The sequence below is a fragment of the Paroedura picta genome, chromosome 14 (genome assembly GCF_049243985.1).
Source record: "Paroedura picta isolate Pp20150507F chromosome 14, Ppicta_v3.0, whole genome shotgun sequence".
Classification (NCBI taxonomy): Eukaryota; Metazoa; Chordata; class Lepidosauria; order Squamata; family Gekkonidae; genus Paroedura; species Paroedura picta.
The window spans coordinates 14,841,750-14,860,086 of NC_135382.1; the positions used below are offsets into that span (position 1 = coordinate 14,841,750).

Here is an 18,337-nt window from a genome sequence, read left to right on the forward strand (position 1 = left end):
TCCAAAAAGCCAAAACCTTTATAATTATTTTTTTTCTCCTTTACTCATGTTTGCCTTGGCCTTCATGCTAATGGCAAAGAAACAGTTTCTTCCAGAAGCCTCAACATTATACGTATGTACAAAGAATGCTTTTCCAAATTCAAGTATGCAGAAATGCTAACGCAAGCAAGGAAACTACCACAGATGCAAGACAGACTTTGGCCTTTTTTGGGATTGTGCTTTAGCTACTTGGAACTCGGCTGAAGAAAATTCTGGAAGATTTGGTTGACTAGTGAATTTCAAATTAATCTTTATAGATGTTTTCCATTTTTACTGAAGAATGGGATATATGAAGGTTAATCAAATAGGAATTGTGGCCGTTCATCTCTTTCCTCAGAAACCTGCTCTTTCAGGACAAATGAAAGCAGAAATCTTGGAGTACCAAAGACTGCAACCTCAAAGAACTTTTCCTCGGTAATTTGTACTGGCCAGCTCTTATTCATTAGGGATCCTATGAGAAGCAGAGGCGGCTTATCCTAGCAGCAAAATGTGGCATGTGCTACGGGTCCCGCAGTTCCAGAAACCCTGCAGTGCTGTACGGTTAGGGGACCTTCACACTGTGATTCTTAGTGGGCCTTTCATGGATGCTTTAGGCTGATCCTGCATTGAACAAGGGTTGGACTAGATGACCTCTATGGACCCTTGCAACTCTATGGTTCTATGACTTATGTGGCTTGTGGACTGCAAGAATGAAAAGAAAAAGCTGTCAGTTGCACCCAGAGTTTCAACTATTACTTGGAAGGATGCTCGGCTGCTACAGCACAAGTAACAGGGCCAGTTGTGTTCTGCTAAGGCAGCGGTTCTCAACCTTCCTAATGCCGCGACCCTTTAATACAGTTCCTCATGTTGTGGTGACCCCCAACCATAAAATTATGCAGGTGTTCTTTCACAGAAATTAAACCGAAACTGACCAATGGCGTGAGGATCCATTGCTCACAATTGTAGATAAATTGTTTTTTTTTCTGGGGTTTCTCAGTTCAGTTCTGCCTCTTGTCCCACCGTGCCAATCTTGCTCTTTTCCACTTTTCCAGACAGATGCCTGCAGGAGGAGCAGCAACAGCGGCCTCCCCAGCCAAGCTGCTTGCCTTGCCGCGACCCCTGTGAAAGGGCCATTCAACCCCCAAAGGGGTCCCGACCCCCAGGTTGAGAACCGCCGTGCTAAGGCCTTGCAAATCCTTAAACTGGCTCTAGTGCGATGGGATCCGCGAATCCTTAAACCAACCCTGATGAGAAGTGCATTGTTTTTGTTTTATCTGTGCACCACAGTCAAGTGAAAAAAATTACACAATTTTGAAGTTTATTCTCCTGGAACCCACATCCTGGCTACAAGCTGCCTGGTTCAAATATTAAACACATGTTGCCTGAAGGGCTAATTTTTAAGCCTCAGTGACAGTAAGACCCACAAATCAAAGGCTCCTCACCAGAGACAATGTAGGCCAGAATCCTAATAATGTTTCCTCACCTTGCACTTGGTTTGCCTCAGGGAAGTCTGAGGCAAGTAGCATTTCTTCTAGAGGCCTCAGAATTTAATGCCAGGAAAGTATATTTAACTCTGAGGATTCTGTAAGGAATACTTTTGAAAAGTTAGTGTAAGCAGGAAAGCTAAGGGAGGCCTTGTTTGTATTGGGACTCAACTGATGCCTTCCTTTTGTCCACAGGGCTTCTGTAGGGCCACCTGTGCTTGCACAGAACAATATTCATAGAATTCCTATTAGGAGGTACACACAGCTGGGCATTTTATATCCATAGAGCTTAAAACTTGTAGCCCAAGTTCCACACATGGAGAGTCCCCTGCAAGCAGAACTTTAAAGAATCCAGCAAAGAATTACATTTCTTATTTTTAAATTTTATTTAAACAGATTTATACATAATAAAAAAATTATTTCAGTGGTTCTCAACCTTCCTAACCTTTAATACAGTTCCTTATGTTATGGTAGACTCCAACCATAAAATTATGCAAGGGTTCTTTCACAGAAATTAAACCAAAACTGACCAAGGGCGTGAAGATCCATTGTTCATGATTGTATATCAATTGTTTTTTTTTCAGGGTTTCTCAGTTCAGTCCTGCCTCCTGTCCTACCATGCCGATCTCACTATTTTCCGCTGTTCCAGATAGACGAACACTCTCTCAATCTACCCTGCAAGGCTGTTGTGTGGATGGTGCCCCCCCTGGCCAAGCTGCTTGCCCTACCTTGACCCTGGTGAAAGGGTCGTTCGACCCCCAAAGGGGTCCCGACCCGCAGGTTGAGAACCACTGGTCTAAAAAGGACACCCACCGCTACTGCTAGTGTCATAGCTATCAGGAACAGCACCGGCTCCAACGGGGATGGCATGGGGTGTCTTGAGCAAAAGGACAGTAATGAAGATCCCATACAAAGAACGCTTATGCATGCGCCAAGAGGGAAATTTAGACATTGTTGTTGTTAGGTGCGTAGTCATGTCCAACCCATCGCAACGCCATGGACAATGATCCTCCAGGCCAGCCAGTTTGGTGTAGTGGTTAGGAGTGCGGTTAGGAGTTCTAATCTGGCATGCCAGGTTCAATTCTGCGCTCCCCCACATGCAACCAGCTGGGTGACCTTGGGCTCGCCACTGTACTGATACAGCTGTCCTGACAGGGCAGTGATATCAGGGCTCTCTCAGCCTCACCCACCCCACAGGGTGTCTGTTGTGGGGAGAGGAAAGGGAAGGTGATTGTAAGCCGCTTTGAGCCTCCTTCGGGTAGGTAAAAGCGGCATATAAGAACCAACTTTTCTTTTTCTTCTTCTTCTTCCTGTCTTCTACCATTCCCTGGAGTCCATTTAGACATTAGAGCATGTTATTTTTGATTGTAAGAATTACAATTGGGAAGCCCTTATTACCCCAATAATTTCAGGCCTGCCTGGGAGATACTGTTCTACTTTACATTTATGGTTTCAGATAAGAAACCAGAGATCTCACAAAAGTGGCTAAGTTTGGATGGATGGATGCATGGATGCATGGATGGATGGACGGCCTTTAAAATTGATACACTGATAAATTGTTTTAATTTTCTGATAATAGTTCCATATAGATATATTTATTTAATAGCATCATGTTGTATTTTATATGCCGTCTCATTTTATATATCTATGCTGTAACTGATTTTTAAATATATTTGATGTTGTTTGACTAGCAGACAGACCCCACACCAGTGACAGTGGACTTGGGCCCACCTACATAGACAAGGACTCCAATGCGCAAATATAGTCACTGCTGAGAGTTTTGGTAGGAACTCATCATAAAAAAAGTATATATACATAAAATGTGCAGAGATATGTTTCTGAATGGGAGACGTCTGCACAGAGCTGAATTCATATTGCTAGCATGTGCAGCTGAAACACAAAAAAATATTCCTTTCCTTGAATCCCCAATACTACAAGCTTGATCATTTGTGCAGCCAAATAACTGACACTTCAGTCTTTTTCTTGAGGGAAGGAAGATAATTTTGCTCTTTGCATTAGGGTTGCCAGGTCCCCCCTGGACACTAGTGAGGGATGGAAAGGGTACAGTTGACAGATCCAGGTTGGGGAATTCCAGAATATTACAGATGAATCGGGGGGGGGGGAGGCAGGACAGGGACCTCAGTGGGGTACTGTGCCTGAGAATCCACCCTCCAAAAGCATGTACTTGTTCAAGGATAACTAGTCTCTGTAGTTTGGAGATGAGCTACAATTCTTTGGGATCCCTGGGTCCCACCTGCAGGCTGGATCAGACCAGTGGTTCATCTATCATCCTGTCTCACACAGTGGCCAACCAGTTCCTCTGGATGTCCAACAACGGCATAGACCAACCCTTCCTCTGATGTTGCCCTCTGGCTCTGGGCTTCAGAGGTTAAATGTCTCTGAAAGTGGTGGCTTTCCTCAGTCACCATGACGACTTTTTAAAATTCATTTTTAGACTTTTACCCCACCATTCCCCAAAGGGCCTCTGTAGCCACTGATAGACCTCTCCTCCATGAATCTATCTAATCGCTTTTAAAAACTGTTTCTTATTTATTTATTTATTTGATTTCTAAGAACATAAGACCTGATGTATCATACCTGATGGTCCATCTAATCCAACATCCTAAAGGATGCATCTCATGTGGTACAAACATTAAAGGTATTAGATGAATGTAAACGAGTTTGACAAGCTGAAGTTCTACCACATCATATAGAGGCATGTCTTTGAAAAGGGAAGCTGACATAGAAAACAATCTGGATGAAGTTGGTTTGCTAACTGGTAACACAATAAGAGTCAAGTAGTTCTCCTATGTCCTTGCCATCTCTTCCTCAGGCCTACGCCTGCTCTGAACCCAGCCAAAGCAACCCTTACAGTTTTTAGTATCCTTTGTCTCAGCTTCAGTCTTCCTGACACTGGCCTCCTAGGTTCGAGTTACCCTTCTTCTTTTCCTCCTTGGTTATCTGTTCCTCCTCCCATTACTTACACATTTCCCATTTAAGTCTCATCTCATCAGAGAACTCCTTGGGCAGACCCAGTGACTTCCGCAGTGGTCTCATGTTTCCTTCTCTTTGGAACAGATTTTGATTAAACCTCCAGCATTGCACTTTTCAGAATCTCCTCTCTTTCCTGAGTTCTTTCAACTACGCTCAGTTTTCACCTTTCAGAAGCTCATAATTTAGGATCAAGAGAACTTCAACTGATCAACCTAACTAATCTCATTTTTAAACATTTATCTTGATTTGGGGTGGAGCTATTAATATAAATTGCATTTTAACGCCCAATCTTTCCCAAGGGTTCAAGAACCCATGTTCCTAAGAATTTCCCCGGTCTTCCAAAACAGTTGTCCCTTTTCCGTGCCCGTATAAATTGGAGTGTTATGATCTGGTTTCCTTTCAACACTCTTATCTTACTCGGAAATATTTTGGCTCAACCTTCCTGGAATTCTTCCCTCTGCAATGAAAACCAAAACAAAACACTGTTTGGGCAACAGGGCTCCCAAAATTCGTCTCTGTGGATAAGACAAAAAGATCCTTCTGACAATTTTACCAACCAGCTTTCTGCAGTCCAACAGAACCACATAAAACAAAAAGTCCTGATTTTTCCCTGGAATAGAATACGTCATTTTCAAAAAGCTTTTCTGGACCACTTCAAATTTACAGTTCAAAAGCCTGCACTGACATACTTTAAAATGCACACGCACACCATCCCTTTTCTTGTTGTCTTTTAGAACAAAATGTTACATGGAAAATCATTTTAAAATTATGTCACTTGTGTGCTGTACAATTAAAGCTGTTTCTAAGCCTACAAATAGCATCACAGATATATAAATAGTACTGCAGACATGGGTAAAACCAGCAACAACTGACAACAGGTCAGTTTCCAAGCGCTTTTTAAAAATAGTTCAGCATTACATTTTTCCCCCCATTAAAAACTCTCAAGGGATGATGACACTTCCTGAAGTTTTCTGGACGGTCTGTTCCAAGAAATGGCCTGCCACTGAACAAGGCCTGAGGACAGCCAGAAGCCATCCTTGCTTCCCTTGACGCTGGGGCTGGAAGCAGCCCCTGTTGTGAAGGGTAAAGTGCTCTCAAGGAAGAAGAAGTCCAGCAACTGCACCATCCAGGCTGTTAAAACCAGCATTCAATTTAAAACACAAAACCTGGTCGCCAATGCTATTGTTTCCATTATAGTGCTGCAGAATCTATTAGGTTCTCTCAGCAACTCGGCAGTCATGTTTTGTACAAAACGAAGTTTCAGAGCTGTCTACAAAGACAGGCCCACGTAGAGTCCCAGTACAGTGACACGGTTACAGCAGCATGGATCAGCATGCTGGCATCCCCATAAATTATGCCCTCACTGGCCAAGGGCTTTATGTGGCAGGCTACTGCTGCTGTGAACAGCATGTTGTGATGCAACCAGTTACTACTGTTAGGTGCATGATGGCCCCCGGACATCACCTTGGTAACTTTGTCCATGTGCACTCTGGCGGTCAAACAGAGTTCAGCAGAGGGGGGGGATAAGGATGTCCATCCACCCACCTACTTTACAGGAGACCTTCAAGGGCAACAAAAGGAACGAACTCTTACTGAGGAAAAATTTTTTTACACCACTCCTGTAATTTGAAAGTTGAAACATACATACGTAAACTTCCAACCATTTTTAAAGACAAACCAATATTGGTTGGAGATTTCTATCACTCCTTATAAACAGAACGTTCTTTTATAACAGTTTGGATTAGGAACACTTGTGTATGTTTCAACTTTGAAAAGCACAGGAGTGGTGTGAAAATATTTTCCCCGCTTTGCTTCAACAGACATGCCGGTCCCCAATAGCAATTTATTTTTTTATTTAAAATATTTATTAACTCTATGTGTCTTTACAAGATAAGTAACAGCAAAGCACAATAAAATACATTTTAAAATTTAATAATTTAAAACTGCAGGTGGGAAGAAAAATAATAATCAAGTGCTCAAATGCTGCCCTGAAATGAATTGTCTGGCTGTCTCCTAAAGATCTAGAGCAGGGGTAGTCAGCCTGTGCAAATGCTGGCAGGGGCTCATGGGAATTGTAGCCCAGGAACATCTGGAGGACCACAGGTTGCCTATCCCTGCTCTAGAGTGAAGGGACCAGGTGCACCTCCCTGGGGAGGCTGTTCCATAATCATAGGGCTGCCACCGAAAAGGCCCCGTCTCATGCACCCTCCAGACAAACTTATTTGGTCTGTTCTGGATGACTCTAGTCAGGCCTAATTCAAATAAAGGCATGTGCTTAAGAAACTCTGTCTACTTAGCTTTCCTATATCAAATTACTTAACTCCTAGGCAGAGGTATACCTCAGTAATGCTATAGGTTCGCTCTGGGTATAGTCTACAAGCAAATATTAATAGAGAATCTCTGTTTCCATTTAAAGCTTTTTATTAAAGTGGATCTATTCAGCATTCTTAACAACGACTAACTCAACAAAACATTATACCATCCATCATTGTTACATAGATAATTAAAGAAGAACAAATACAGGAGTCCATAAAAGCGTCTTACCTCAAATGTAAGCAGGTCACAGGCAAGGAGTCCCTTCCAAGAAGCTCTCAATCAATTCAACTTCCCTTGTTTATATTTAGTAACATTAATAGTCTGCTGTTCACATTTGGACTCAAGCCAGTTTAAAGAGTGCGTCAAGACAACAGACCAGAGGTTCTCAAGCCCTGGCAGGTTGGGATTTTTAAAAATTATTATAAAAACCCTTACATCAGGGGTAGTCAAACTGCGGCCCTCCAGATGTCCATGGACTATAATTCCCAGGAGCCCCTGCCAGCGAATGCTGGCAGGGGCTCCTGGGAATTGTAGTCCATGGACATCTGGAGGGCCGCAGTTTGACTACCCCTGCCTTACATGGACAGATTGATCTGCCCCTTCTCAAAGTGGCCAATGATGGGCCTGGGGGGTTGTGGAAAGGGGAGGGATGTGGATCTCTTTGGGACCAGGAACTTGATGAACACACTGCTGGGGTGGGTTATTGAGAGAGATGGTCCCTCAGATATACAGGACCCAGATCGCATAGGGCAACTTTTTAACCATTGCGAACCCCCTGAAACAGTCTTCAGGCTTTGAGGACCCCCAAAAGTGGTGCAATCCTGAAGGAATACGGTTGGAAGCAAAGCTGTGTAAACACCCAGCAGGGGCCCCTCCCCTTCCCATCACTGGCCATTTTGGGAAAGGGGGGTGGGTGAATATGACCATTTATTTATCTTGTTCATTTATTACATTTGTATATTGCCCTCCCCTGAGGCTCAAGGTGGCTCACATGGAACGTAAAAGAACAATACATCGAACTTTATTTGTCAAATAAAAATACAGCAATGGTAATAATAATAACAATAGAGAATAACAGTTTAACAGGATAACAATCAAACAGGTCCATGGATTCCTCGGAGTTTGGGGGCTCAGCAGGTAGTTGTGCGTGTGTGTGTGTGTTTACACACACACCCATTTGGAAAACCCAGGGTTGCAGGAACCCCTGGTTGAGAAAGCCTGTGGGCCTTAAAGATCAGCACCAGCACCTTGAACCTGAATCCAACCGGCAACCAATGTCCCTTGTGGGAGGGCCACAAGCCCCCGCTGACCCTGCTTGGTTTCCAATGGATTGGAAAGACCTTTCAGGTCAAGGTGTAGGCTGGTCCTACCTGACAGTGTTACAGATGTTCCTTTTTTAGGAGACACGTCCTCTTTTTTTTTTTTTTTTTTGGCACCCACCCTCTTCTGGCCCCTTTAAAAAAGCAGACCCTTTGAGGATGGGCAGGTGAAGGGCTCTTCCCCGCTGAAGCTGCAGGTGTGTTCAGGACGCGCTTGGCCCGGGACTCCCGCGCGCTCCCTGCCTTTCCAAAGCGCAGCCCACGAGGCCCGACTCAGGACTCGGCCTCCGCCCCCGGGACGCCGCGCGGGGAACACGCCCTGGGGCGGGGGCGGCTCCGCCCAGCCGCGGCCCCTCCCGGCCCTGCGCCGCAGCCAATGGGCCCTGGCGGGGCGGAGCCGGCGGGGGCGGCCGGGGCAGGCGAGGCCGGCGGATGGAGCGCGCGAGTGGGGCGCGCCCTGGGAATCGGAGCGCCTCTCCTGCTCCCGCCGCCGCCGCCGCCGCCGCTGCTCCAGCGCTCCCGCCATGGCATCCAAGTGCCCCAAGTGCGACAAGACCGTCTACTTCGGTGAGTCGCCCCTCCATGCCCGGCAGCGCCTCGAACTGCGCCGGTGGCGCGGGAAGTCCCGGGGCTCTGGATCCCGTTGCGCGCTTGCCCGCCCTCCCTCCTACTCCCCTGCCCGGGAGGCTGGGGGGGGGGGCAGGAAAGCCTGTTCCCACCCGGGAGTCGGGGTTTGCGGGGCGCCGCCGAGAAATGGTCTCTGAGCGCGTCCAGAGTGCCCGTCCTGCTGCACCTGCTCGCGCTGGGTCGTGTTGCACCTGCGGCTTCTCGCTGCAGCCCGGGCAGCCACCCCCGTCCCCCTTCTGGCTGCGAGAGGCATGGAGCCTCGGGTCTTTAACCCAGAGCGCTCCTGGTCGCCAGACCCGTGCTTGGGACAAAGGCTTCCCTGGAGAAGGGAGCCTCCACAGCCAGAGGCAGTCAACCACTGGGAGGCAGGGCCAGGGGAAGGCCTTGGGCCTGTGTGAAAGGGGATGCTGGGCTAGCTGGACCATCTGCAGAGCCGACCTGGCAGGGCTCTTGCATTCGGAGGGCTGCCCTTGTTTGGGAGGATCCTGCAAAGAAACAGGTGATCCAGTTGCCACCGCTTTAGAAAAGAGTGGGAGTCTGGCTGTGCCTCCAGAACTAACCCAATTTTGGGCAGGTCGGGAGCTTTTGAGAGGCGGCAAGGCTCAGGTCCTCTTGAGCTGCCAATCATCGGCCCCGGGTCTTCTGAAAATGTCTTTGGGCCACCGGCGCCCTGACCTTTCTACGAGGCGAGCCGGCCCAGTCCGGGTGGCCCTTAAAGACCAGCAAAGACCCCGAGGGTGGAAGCTTTCACCAGTCAAGCCTCCCTCCTTCGGACGCAAGGCGGAACAGAGACCTCCTCTGATTCCTTCCATTCCAGTCCGAGGGCGGGAGCAGTGTGGGAAAGAAGGCCGGCAAAGGATGCGAGAGTACAGCGTGTCTTCCAAAACTGAGCTTCTGTCCAAATGGTCCTCTCACACCCCCTCCCATCCCCAGAGAGCTCCTCCTCAGTCATTTTGCCTTCCATCCTCCACACCCCCTCCCTCGAACCATTGTTCTCCCTACTCCATCTTCTTTTCCCTCACTCTAGCTTGTTGCTAGGTTACCAGATTCCCACTCCGGCCTTTTTCAGCCTCTGGGTCCGGTTCTGACAGAATTGGTTCTGACTCCAGTTGGCCGTTACCTCCCCGTGCCCTGTGTGTGCGTGCACATGTGCGTGCATGAGACAGAGAGCGAGAAAGGGAGCTAGCCAGCCTAGCTCCATTCCTGCCCCTTCTGGTGTCATGCCCGAGTGTGGCTGTGCAGCCATTGTCTGTGGGATGGGTGTTTTCGTGATTCTTCCAGAGTGGCAGCTCTCATGACAGCCGGCGAACACTTTTTGTGCACTGGCCACAAAAGCCAATGGGGAAAAGCCTTGATTATTTAGGTGTGGAGTGAATCTGGAATTTATTTCATCTGCACATGTATATTTGTATGTATAGTCTGAGGAAGAGTGCAAGCACTTTAAAGCTCACGCCTTGAATAAATCTTTGTTGGTCTTAAAGGTGCTACTGGACCCTGATTTTATTGATTTTAATCTGTTTTCTTCCTTTATACGATGGTAATTAGGTTTCCTCCTTCCTCTGCCTTTTTAATTTGGGCCTCTTGTTTTGGTTTGTTGATTGTAGGTGCACCCAAGGAGAAGGAATTGAAGGGGCTGGGGCTCTTTCCCTCCCCCCCTCCCCCAAGCCTTTCTATTCCTCTTGTATGTACAGCAGGCCTCCTTTGTGTGAATGTAGGGTACTACTGTAGAGAAGGACAAGAGAAAGACATGATGGAGCTTTCTAAGTGGGAGTCACTCTGTACATTGCACAGGGACACGGGGCTCTTATGCATGCAATTGCTGGAGAGGGGATTCTCTGGCCAGTGTATCCTTATAGTCCAGCTGGGCAAGGAATACTCTCAAGTAGTTTTATAGATAGGAAACGGAGGTACAAAAAAGGTCGCAGTGACACTGGATTTATCACCATAGTTTTGTGTTGCTTGGCAGGGAGGTGGATTCTGACTACCGGTGTCTGCTACAGGATTCAGAAGGTGCTGATTATTTTGGAAAGGTTGACTTCTGAGTCACGGTTCCTGGTTTAGTAGTTTCGTCTTATGCAGCCTCCTCCATCTCAAAGGAGGTTTTGAAAATTCAGAAAAACCCATGTATTGCCGCTTTCTTTCTTGCCAGGTCTTTCTGCATCCAGTCTTTGTTCTGGGAATCACAGTTTTAGATCAAGTTGTTTTTTGAGGGCCAAGGTGCTAGTCTTTGCACATAGTAAATCCCTTTTTTGTGGAATTAAAAACAGCCTTGCCTTGTTGGACGATTCCAGAGAAAGCTTCCTAGGCAAACTGAACAATTTCAGGGACAGGAAGGGTTTCATCTCACTGGAGCAGTCGATAGAATGAACAGTTTTTAGTTATTCAATAACTTGCTTTCTCAACAAGCAAATTTATTTGATTAACATTCCTGCAGTGTCATTTTTTTTTAACATTGCGACATTATGAAACCAGAACAAATCATAGAGCTGCTTTTTGTAATCCTCATCCTATTGATTGTTTACTGGATGCCTTTATAATATTTGATGACATGGTATAAAACAGCCTTTTTCAATCTTTTGACCATGGAATACTGCTGAAATATTTTTCAGGCTTTGAGGTACCAGGAAGTGATGTCAGATGAGCATGCCCCCTTGCCACCCCCCACCCCACCCCCAGAACTGAGAGGAGCCAGAAGAGATCTAAATGGCTGGGGTCCCTTTCTTTCCCATGCCTCTAGGCCACTTTAGGAGGGGGGTGGGTCAGCCTGCCCAAATAAGTGTAGAATTTATTTTTAAATTAAAAAACCCTTTTTCTTTCACAGGATGGAAGGGCTCTCCCCAGATCATTTTGACTCCCCACCCACTGCACAACACGGTACCACTGAAGGGCCTTAGCGGTACCCTGTGGTACAGTGGTTGGGAAACCCTGGTATAAAACAGGGCAATCTATCTTGAGTCTAAGTGAGAAAGGCGAGCTAAAGATAAATAAGTAAACAATGAACCTGGTATCAATTTCATCCTGAGGTTTTGTCTTGAATTGTTTCTCTTCCTTTTCTGGGATTGGGTGTGATTTGAGGAAGGAAGTGATATCAGAAACTTTTTTTTCTGTGGAAGAATACCCATAAGTGCTGAAGTCAAAATTGAAAGTTCATGTCAGTTTCCCCCCAGAAATATTTAATTGTTGGTATGTATCTTTTCTGAAAAGTTTGAATGGATGCAAAAGCCAGCTTGGAGAGCCAGCTTGGTGTGGTTAGGAGTGCTGATAAAGCTGTTCTGACCGAGCAGTAATCTCAGGGCTCCTTCAGCCTCGCCTACCTCACAGGGTGTCTGTTGTGGGAAGAGGAAGGTAAGGTAACTTTAAGCTTTGAGACTCTTTTGGGTAGAGAAAAGTGGCAAATAAGAACCAACTCTTCTTCTTCTTCTTCTTCAGTAATATCAGGGCTCCTTCAGCCTCGCCTACCTCACAGGGTGTCTGTTGTGGAAAGAGGAAAGGGAAGGTGACTGTAAACTGCTTTGAGACTCCTATGAGTAGAGAAAAGCGGCATTTATTTGTTTGTTTGTTTGTTCATTTGATTTCTATACCACCCTTCCATATGGCTCAGGGCGATTTACATACAACATGGGGGATACATTGAACGAATTAATACATAACGTAAACAAATACAACAACAACAATCCAATAACGCAGTTTCAGTGATCATAAACAATACAACAGGAATGGTACTCTGCCAAGGGACCTGTTGATGGTCTCAGGTAAATGCCTGGTGGAGGAGCTCCCTTTTGCAGGCCCTGCAGAATTTTGGGAGTTCGGACAGGGCCCTGATATCTTCAGGGAGCTTGTTCCACCAGGTGGGGGCCAAGACAGAAAAAGTTCTGGCCCTTGTTGAAGACCGATGTGCTTCTTTGGGGCCAGAGATCACCAGCCAGTTGGCAGTGGCAGAGCGTAATGCTCTTTGGGGGTATAGGCGGAGAAACGGTCTCTTAGGTACACTGGGCCCAGACCGCGTATGGCCTTGAAGGTAAGAACCAAAACCTTAAGCCTGATCCGGAATTCAATTGGGAGCCAGTTGAGTTGTTGAAGTACAGGCCGGATGTGAGATCTCCACAGTGTATTGGTGAGAATCCTGGCCACTGCGTTCTGGACCAATTGCATTTTCTGGATCAAGGATAAGGGTAGGCCTGTGTAGAGCGAGTTGCAGAAGTCCAGTCTAGAGGTGACCATTGCATGGATCACTGTGGCTGGGTGTTCTGGTGCCAAGTAAGGCACTAGTAGCTTGGCTTGGCGTAGGTGGTAGAAGGCCTGCCGCGCTACTCATGTGACCTGTGCCGCCATGAAAAGGGAGGCATCGAGGATCACCCCCAGGTTTCTGGTGGAGTGGGCTACTGTTAGACACACTCCATCCAGATTGGGTAGGCACGCTTCCTCATTTGTTCCCCCTTGGCTGGGTTGAGCTTCAGACGACTCTGCTTGAGCCATTTTGTCACTTCTTCCAGGCATCTTGGTAAGGTGGGGGAAAATGTCATCCATCAGGAGGAAGAGCTGGGTGTCATCTGCATATTGGTGGCAACCCAGCCCAAACCTCCGTACCAGCTGAGCAAGAGGGCGCATGAAAATGTTAAATAAAATAGGAGAGAGGACCGCTCCCTGTGGGACTCCACAAGTGAGCTGATGGCAGTTGGATTCTCTCCTATTTCAACCCTCTGTCCACAACCCCGGAGGAAGGAGATCAGCCATTTGAGAGCTGTCCCCCGTATCCTGGCATCGGCAAGGCAGTGAACTAGGAGCTCATGATCTACAGTGTCAAACGCTGCTGAAAGATCTAACAGTATAAGCCAGTGGTCCCCAACCTGCGGGCCGCGGCCCGGTGCCGGGCCACGAAGGCCATGGCGCCGGGCCACGGCTCCCTCTCCCTGCCCCCCCCCCGCAGTAAAAAACTTCCCAGGCTGCTAGCTTGCGGCCCGGGAAGCTTCTTACTGCCGGAGGGCGGGGAGAGGGAATCACGGCTGGGCCACGCCCGCGAATTGAGCATGCGCAATGCATGGGCGCTGCCCGATGCGCGGGCGCGGCCCGCGGGCGCTGCCCGATGTGTGGGCATGGCCAGCGCGGGCGCAGCCCCCGCGGGCGCGGCCCGATGCCCTGCCGGTTCCCAGCCTCAAAAACGTTGGGGACCACTGGTATAAGCAACGCTGACCCACCTAGGTCTAGCTGGCAACGGAGGTCATCCATGAGGGGGACTAGCGGCATTTCCACCCCATGGCCAGGCTGGAAACTCGACTGAAATGGGTCAAGGGCTGAAGTTTCCGCCAGGAATGCTGATATTTGGTCCGCTGCAGCCCTTTCAACTAACTTCCCCAACTTTTCTTCTTCAGTAATATCAGGGCTCTCTCAGCCTCACCTCCCTCACAGGGTGTCTGTTGTGGGGAGAGGAAAGGGAAAGTGATTGTAAGCTGCTTTGAGACTCCTTCGGGTAGAGAAAATCGGCACATTAGAACCAACTCTTCTTCTCCAAAAGCTCTCTGCAACACATGAATCCTCGTCTTGGGTCCTGGCTCTGGACCCGAGTTTTACCAGATGCTCCAAGATAAGAAATATAGTCAAACACTGTTGATGGCATTTTCTTGATTCAGACCATTTTCCTTTGAATAAAACTGGACTTGCCTCCAAGTAGACCTGCTGAGGAATGCTTCCTCAGTCTCTCAAATGTCACCCAAATGGTCTATGAAATATATGCTGGGCCGGCAGGAACATGTTTCCCGTAGCGGCTGTTATTACTCTAATGATTATATTAAAGTTATAAAACGGGGCGTGACCAATCTTGAGAATGCATTACAGTGAAAACAACTCACTGGAACTTTCTGTAGGATCCAAGGGCTACTAAATGCTGCTGTTTCAGATTCTGTATTCTGGTTTAAAAAAAAACTCGGTTGATGTTTGGACACCTCTAAACAGAACAAAGGATCTTTTCTGTAGGAGGCCTTTCTGCCTGAGTTTTAATGGGTCAATGCCCTCTGTTAGCTTTTTGTTTCTTGAAGGTGAAGGGAACGGCACGCGGGAGTTATCACGAAACCCTGAGAGTTAAGGAAAAATGTAACAGGCGAGTAATTCTTGCACAGTGTGTAAGACATTGTTCATCTCTGGGAAACCAGGCAAGGTGGTGATCAACTTGTTCCTGATCCACCACCACCCCCTCCGCCTTGGCTAGAAGAACTGGGAGAATGTGAAGACTGTGCATGGGGGTGTGGCACTTTTCCAAGAGCAAATACATAAAATCCCAGAATAGAAAATGTCTCTGTAGCCCTCCCTTTCATGGCTCAAGATGGGTGGAGGAGGAGGAGTCTTGATGGTCTTGGACAGTTAAAAAAAGAAACGCTTTCCCTGGAAGGTCCTGATTATACACTTCTTGGACGTGGCATGAGTCAGAAGTGCCATTCTTTGGCATAAAGTGGGAAAGAATGCCCAGACTGTAGTCTGCAGATCATCTTTGTTTTCTTGCTTGCTGCTGCTTCTTACCTACAAAAAAGTGGCATGCAGTTCCTTCTACTTTGGTCCTTCGTGGACTACGGGTGACAGAGGGCACTGGTCGTCTGGAATATCTTTTGTTTAGCTCTCAGGGTCTCCAGATACTTTTGGGAGGTGCCATTTCACAGTGGCTGGCAGTGGAAAGAATACAACAGATGTGGAAGCAGGTGGACTTGACATACCACTAAAGAGAGGAGTGAAGTAGTACAACTCCACACCCTTTGTCATTGCAACACTCTTTCCAAGCTTGCCTCCTTTCCCCCTTGGCTGTGTTTTTTTCCCCTTGAGATATTGTTTGCCCAGATCTTCATTCCACGTTGCTCACAATCTCATTCTGGTTATTTCCCGTCTCTTTTTCTTACTTTAAACAAAAATGCAATACGACATCTAGTTTGCCACATATTGTAGATGAAAATAAATTATTTGAGTGCTACAGCACAATGCTGCTTTTTATTGACCCTAGAAGGGGAGTTAAATGGCGGGGGGGGGGGGGGGCAGAGGTTTACTGCATCTGGATATGTATTCATTTTGGCTGGTAGCCATAGAGGGACCTCCGTTAATCTGTCTAATCTCTTTCTAAAGCCATCTATGTGAGTGGCCGACCACGAGAGCAACTGGCAGTGGATTCCACAGTTTAATTACTCGATGAGTGAAGAAATACTTCCTTTTGTCTATCTGGAATCTATCTTCCATCTGTTCCCCTGGGTTGCCCCCCTCCCCCGGAAGGGGTGTTTCTCATATTAGAACCAGAAAGCAAGCTAACCTTGTTTACTATTTTTTTTTTAAACCCCATGCTTAGTTTTGTAAAGCTTTTATCAAGTAATACTTGATAAATACTTATCAGCACTTGAGACTGTGTGCCTGACATAACTGCAGCTTTTTTTAGGGCAGGGGAATGTGTCAGAAAGAATCTGTAAAATAATCTTCCGTATGAAAAGCTGAGTGGCTCCTATTTGGATTAGGGGGAGGACAGCGTGCTGGGGCCTTGCAGATAACCCAGGGCTGGGACCGGAAAAGATTATTAATATGTGATATTCTTGGACGTGGAAGACAGCTCCTGACTTCAGTGGCAGAAGTGTCAGTCCTAGAATGTGAGCCGTGAAACTGTGCATGACTTGGAGAGGTTCAAAGGATGTTGTTGACTTGGGCAGGGGCCTGCAGAATTGCTTCCGTGTTTGGGCATGCAGCACTTCAAAAATTTCTGAGTGGTAGTGGCAGCTGGATGTAGTGGTTAAGAGTGGCGGCCTTTAATCTGGAGAACTGGGTTTGATCCCCCACTCCTCCACCTGCAACCAGCCGAGTGATCTTGGGCCCATCACAGTTCTCTCAGAGCTCTCTCAGCCTTACCTACCTCACAGGGTGTCTTTTGTGGGGAGAGGAAGGGGAAGGTCTTTGTAAGCTGCGCTGAGACTCCTTCAGGTAGCAAAAAAGCCCCCCCCCCAAGGAAAAAACAGACCTTTGGGGAGACATTGAAATTGTTTGATGTTATGTAATGTTCCATGTAAGTTATAATGGTCTGTGTAAACCGCCCAGAGCTGCAAAGAAATGGGCGGTATAGAAATCTAAATAAATAAATACGCAATACTTATTTTTGTCACCTTATTTTTATCCTTTGATAGCATAAAAAGGAATCGCATGGAAAAATCAAGTTTTTATATCTTACCCTCAGACAACCAGGGATGTTAACATGAGTTGCCTTATGTTGATGACTATAGTGACTTTGCCTATTTATATTTCAAACTTTCTCTGATTCCACAAAGCAGCATATCACCATTCTGTAAAAGAGCAGAAAGAGTAGGGGCGGGGCAGCGTGGAACCATGAATATAAGTGATCCCATGTGACATTTGAGTTCACGCTTGGCTGCAGGGGTGGCTGATGCAGAGTGGGGTTGGCACGGCAGATAGCCACATTGGGTGGGCAGAGCCAGAGTAAATTCATTCTGACTTTGTGCCTTGCACCATGCGAACACTCAAGCACAGCAATCATAGAGTTGGAACGGTCATCTAGTCCAACCTGCCCACTCACAGTGACCTTTATTCCATGCCCAGATGTTGTTCCCACCCAAAAAAATCCAGAATCCCAGGCCAGTCTGGCCGAAAGTGGCAATTGGCATTTTGGGCATGCAAGAAAAGGCCACAAGAGCCAAGCACCAACACAGTCCCTTCTGCCCACCCACTCACAACCAGCTTAAGTTCCCAGAATCAGTTTCTTAACAGATAACAGTCATGTTCCAAGACAGTTCTCCCAAGAAGACAACTTTGAGTCTTGGAGTAAGACCTTTCAGTATCAATATCATGCAAATGAACTTAAGCTTCTCTCTAACCTTGGCTCAGTAAGTTTGTTCATTGTCATACTTGATTCTCTTAAGGAGTGACTGACTGGGGTTTCCACCACACCTCCCAACCCCTTCTCAGGGCTTGCAAGCGGTGGCTTCCTTGATTGAGTCAATCCATTTTACGTTGGTTCTTCCTCTTTTCCTGCTCCCTTCAACTTTTCCTAGCATTATTGTCTTTTCCAGCGACTCTCATCTTCCTATATTGTGACCAAAGTCAGTTAGCTTCAGTTTAGTTATTTCAGTTTCTAGGAAAAGCTCAGGCTCGACTTGATGTAGAGCCCAATTATTTGTCTTTTTGGCAGTCCACGGGATCTGCAAAACTCTCCTTCAGCACCACATTTCAAAGGGATCAGCTTTTTCCCCTCGCAGCCTTCTTCATGGCCCAACTTTCGCAACCATATATAGTAATGGGGAAGACTGTGGCATGAATTAAGTGGATTTTGGTTGCCAGTGACGCATCCTTACACTGAAGGATCTTTTCGAGCTCCTTCATGGCTGCCATTCCCGGCCTCATTCTGATGACTTCATTGCAGTCTCCCTTTCGGGAACGAAGCAGGGCTTAGTTACTGGTAAATCCTTCCTTCAGCATATTGCTAGGTAGTGTTTTCGCTTTAAAAGGTAAAGATAAGCTTATCTGGGTTGCCATAGATCACTTGTTTTCTTTACATACCCCACTTCCCGAAGCCTGCATTGCATCCATTCAGTGTCCCTTATCCTCGGGTTT

At 46.9% G+C, this 18,337-nt stretch overlaps 1 protein-coding gene across 1 annotated transcript in view; it reads left to right on the top strand.

Annotated features, from left to right (window-relative positions):
• The first annotated feature begins 8,288 nt into the window (after positions 1-8,288).
• CRIP2 (cysteine rich protein 2) overlaps positions 8,289-18,337 on the top strand; it is a 40,051-nt gene continuing 30,002 nt past the window's right edge. Inside the window, exon 1 of the mRNA XM_077310575.1 lies at positions 8,289-8,698. Within this exon, the coding sequence (XP_077166690.1) occupies positions 8,656-8,698 (43 nt within the window). The 5' untranslated portion in view covers positions 8,289-8,655. The remainder of the gene's footprint in view (positions 8,699-18,337) is intronic.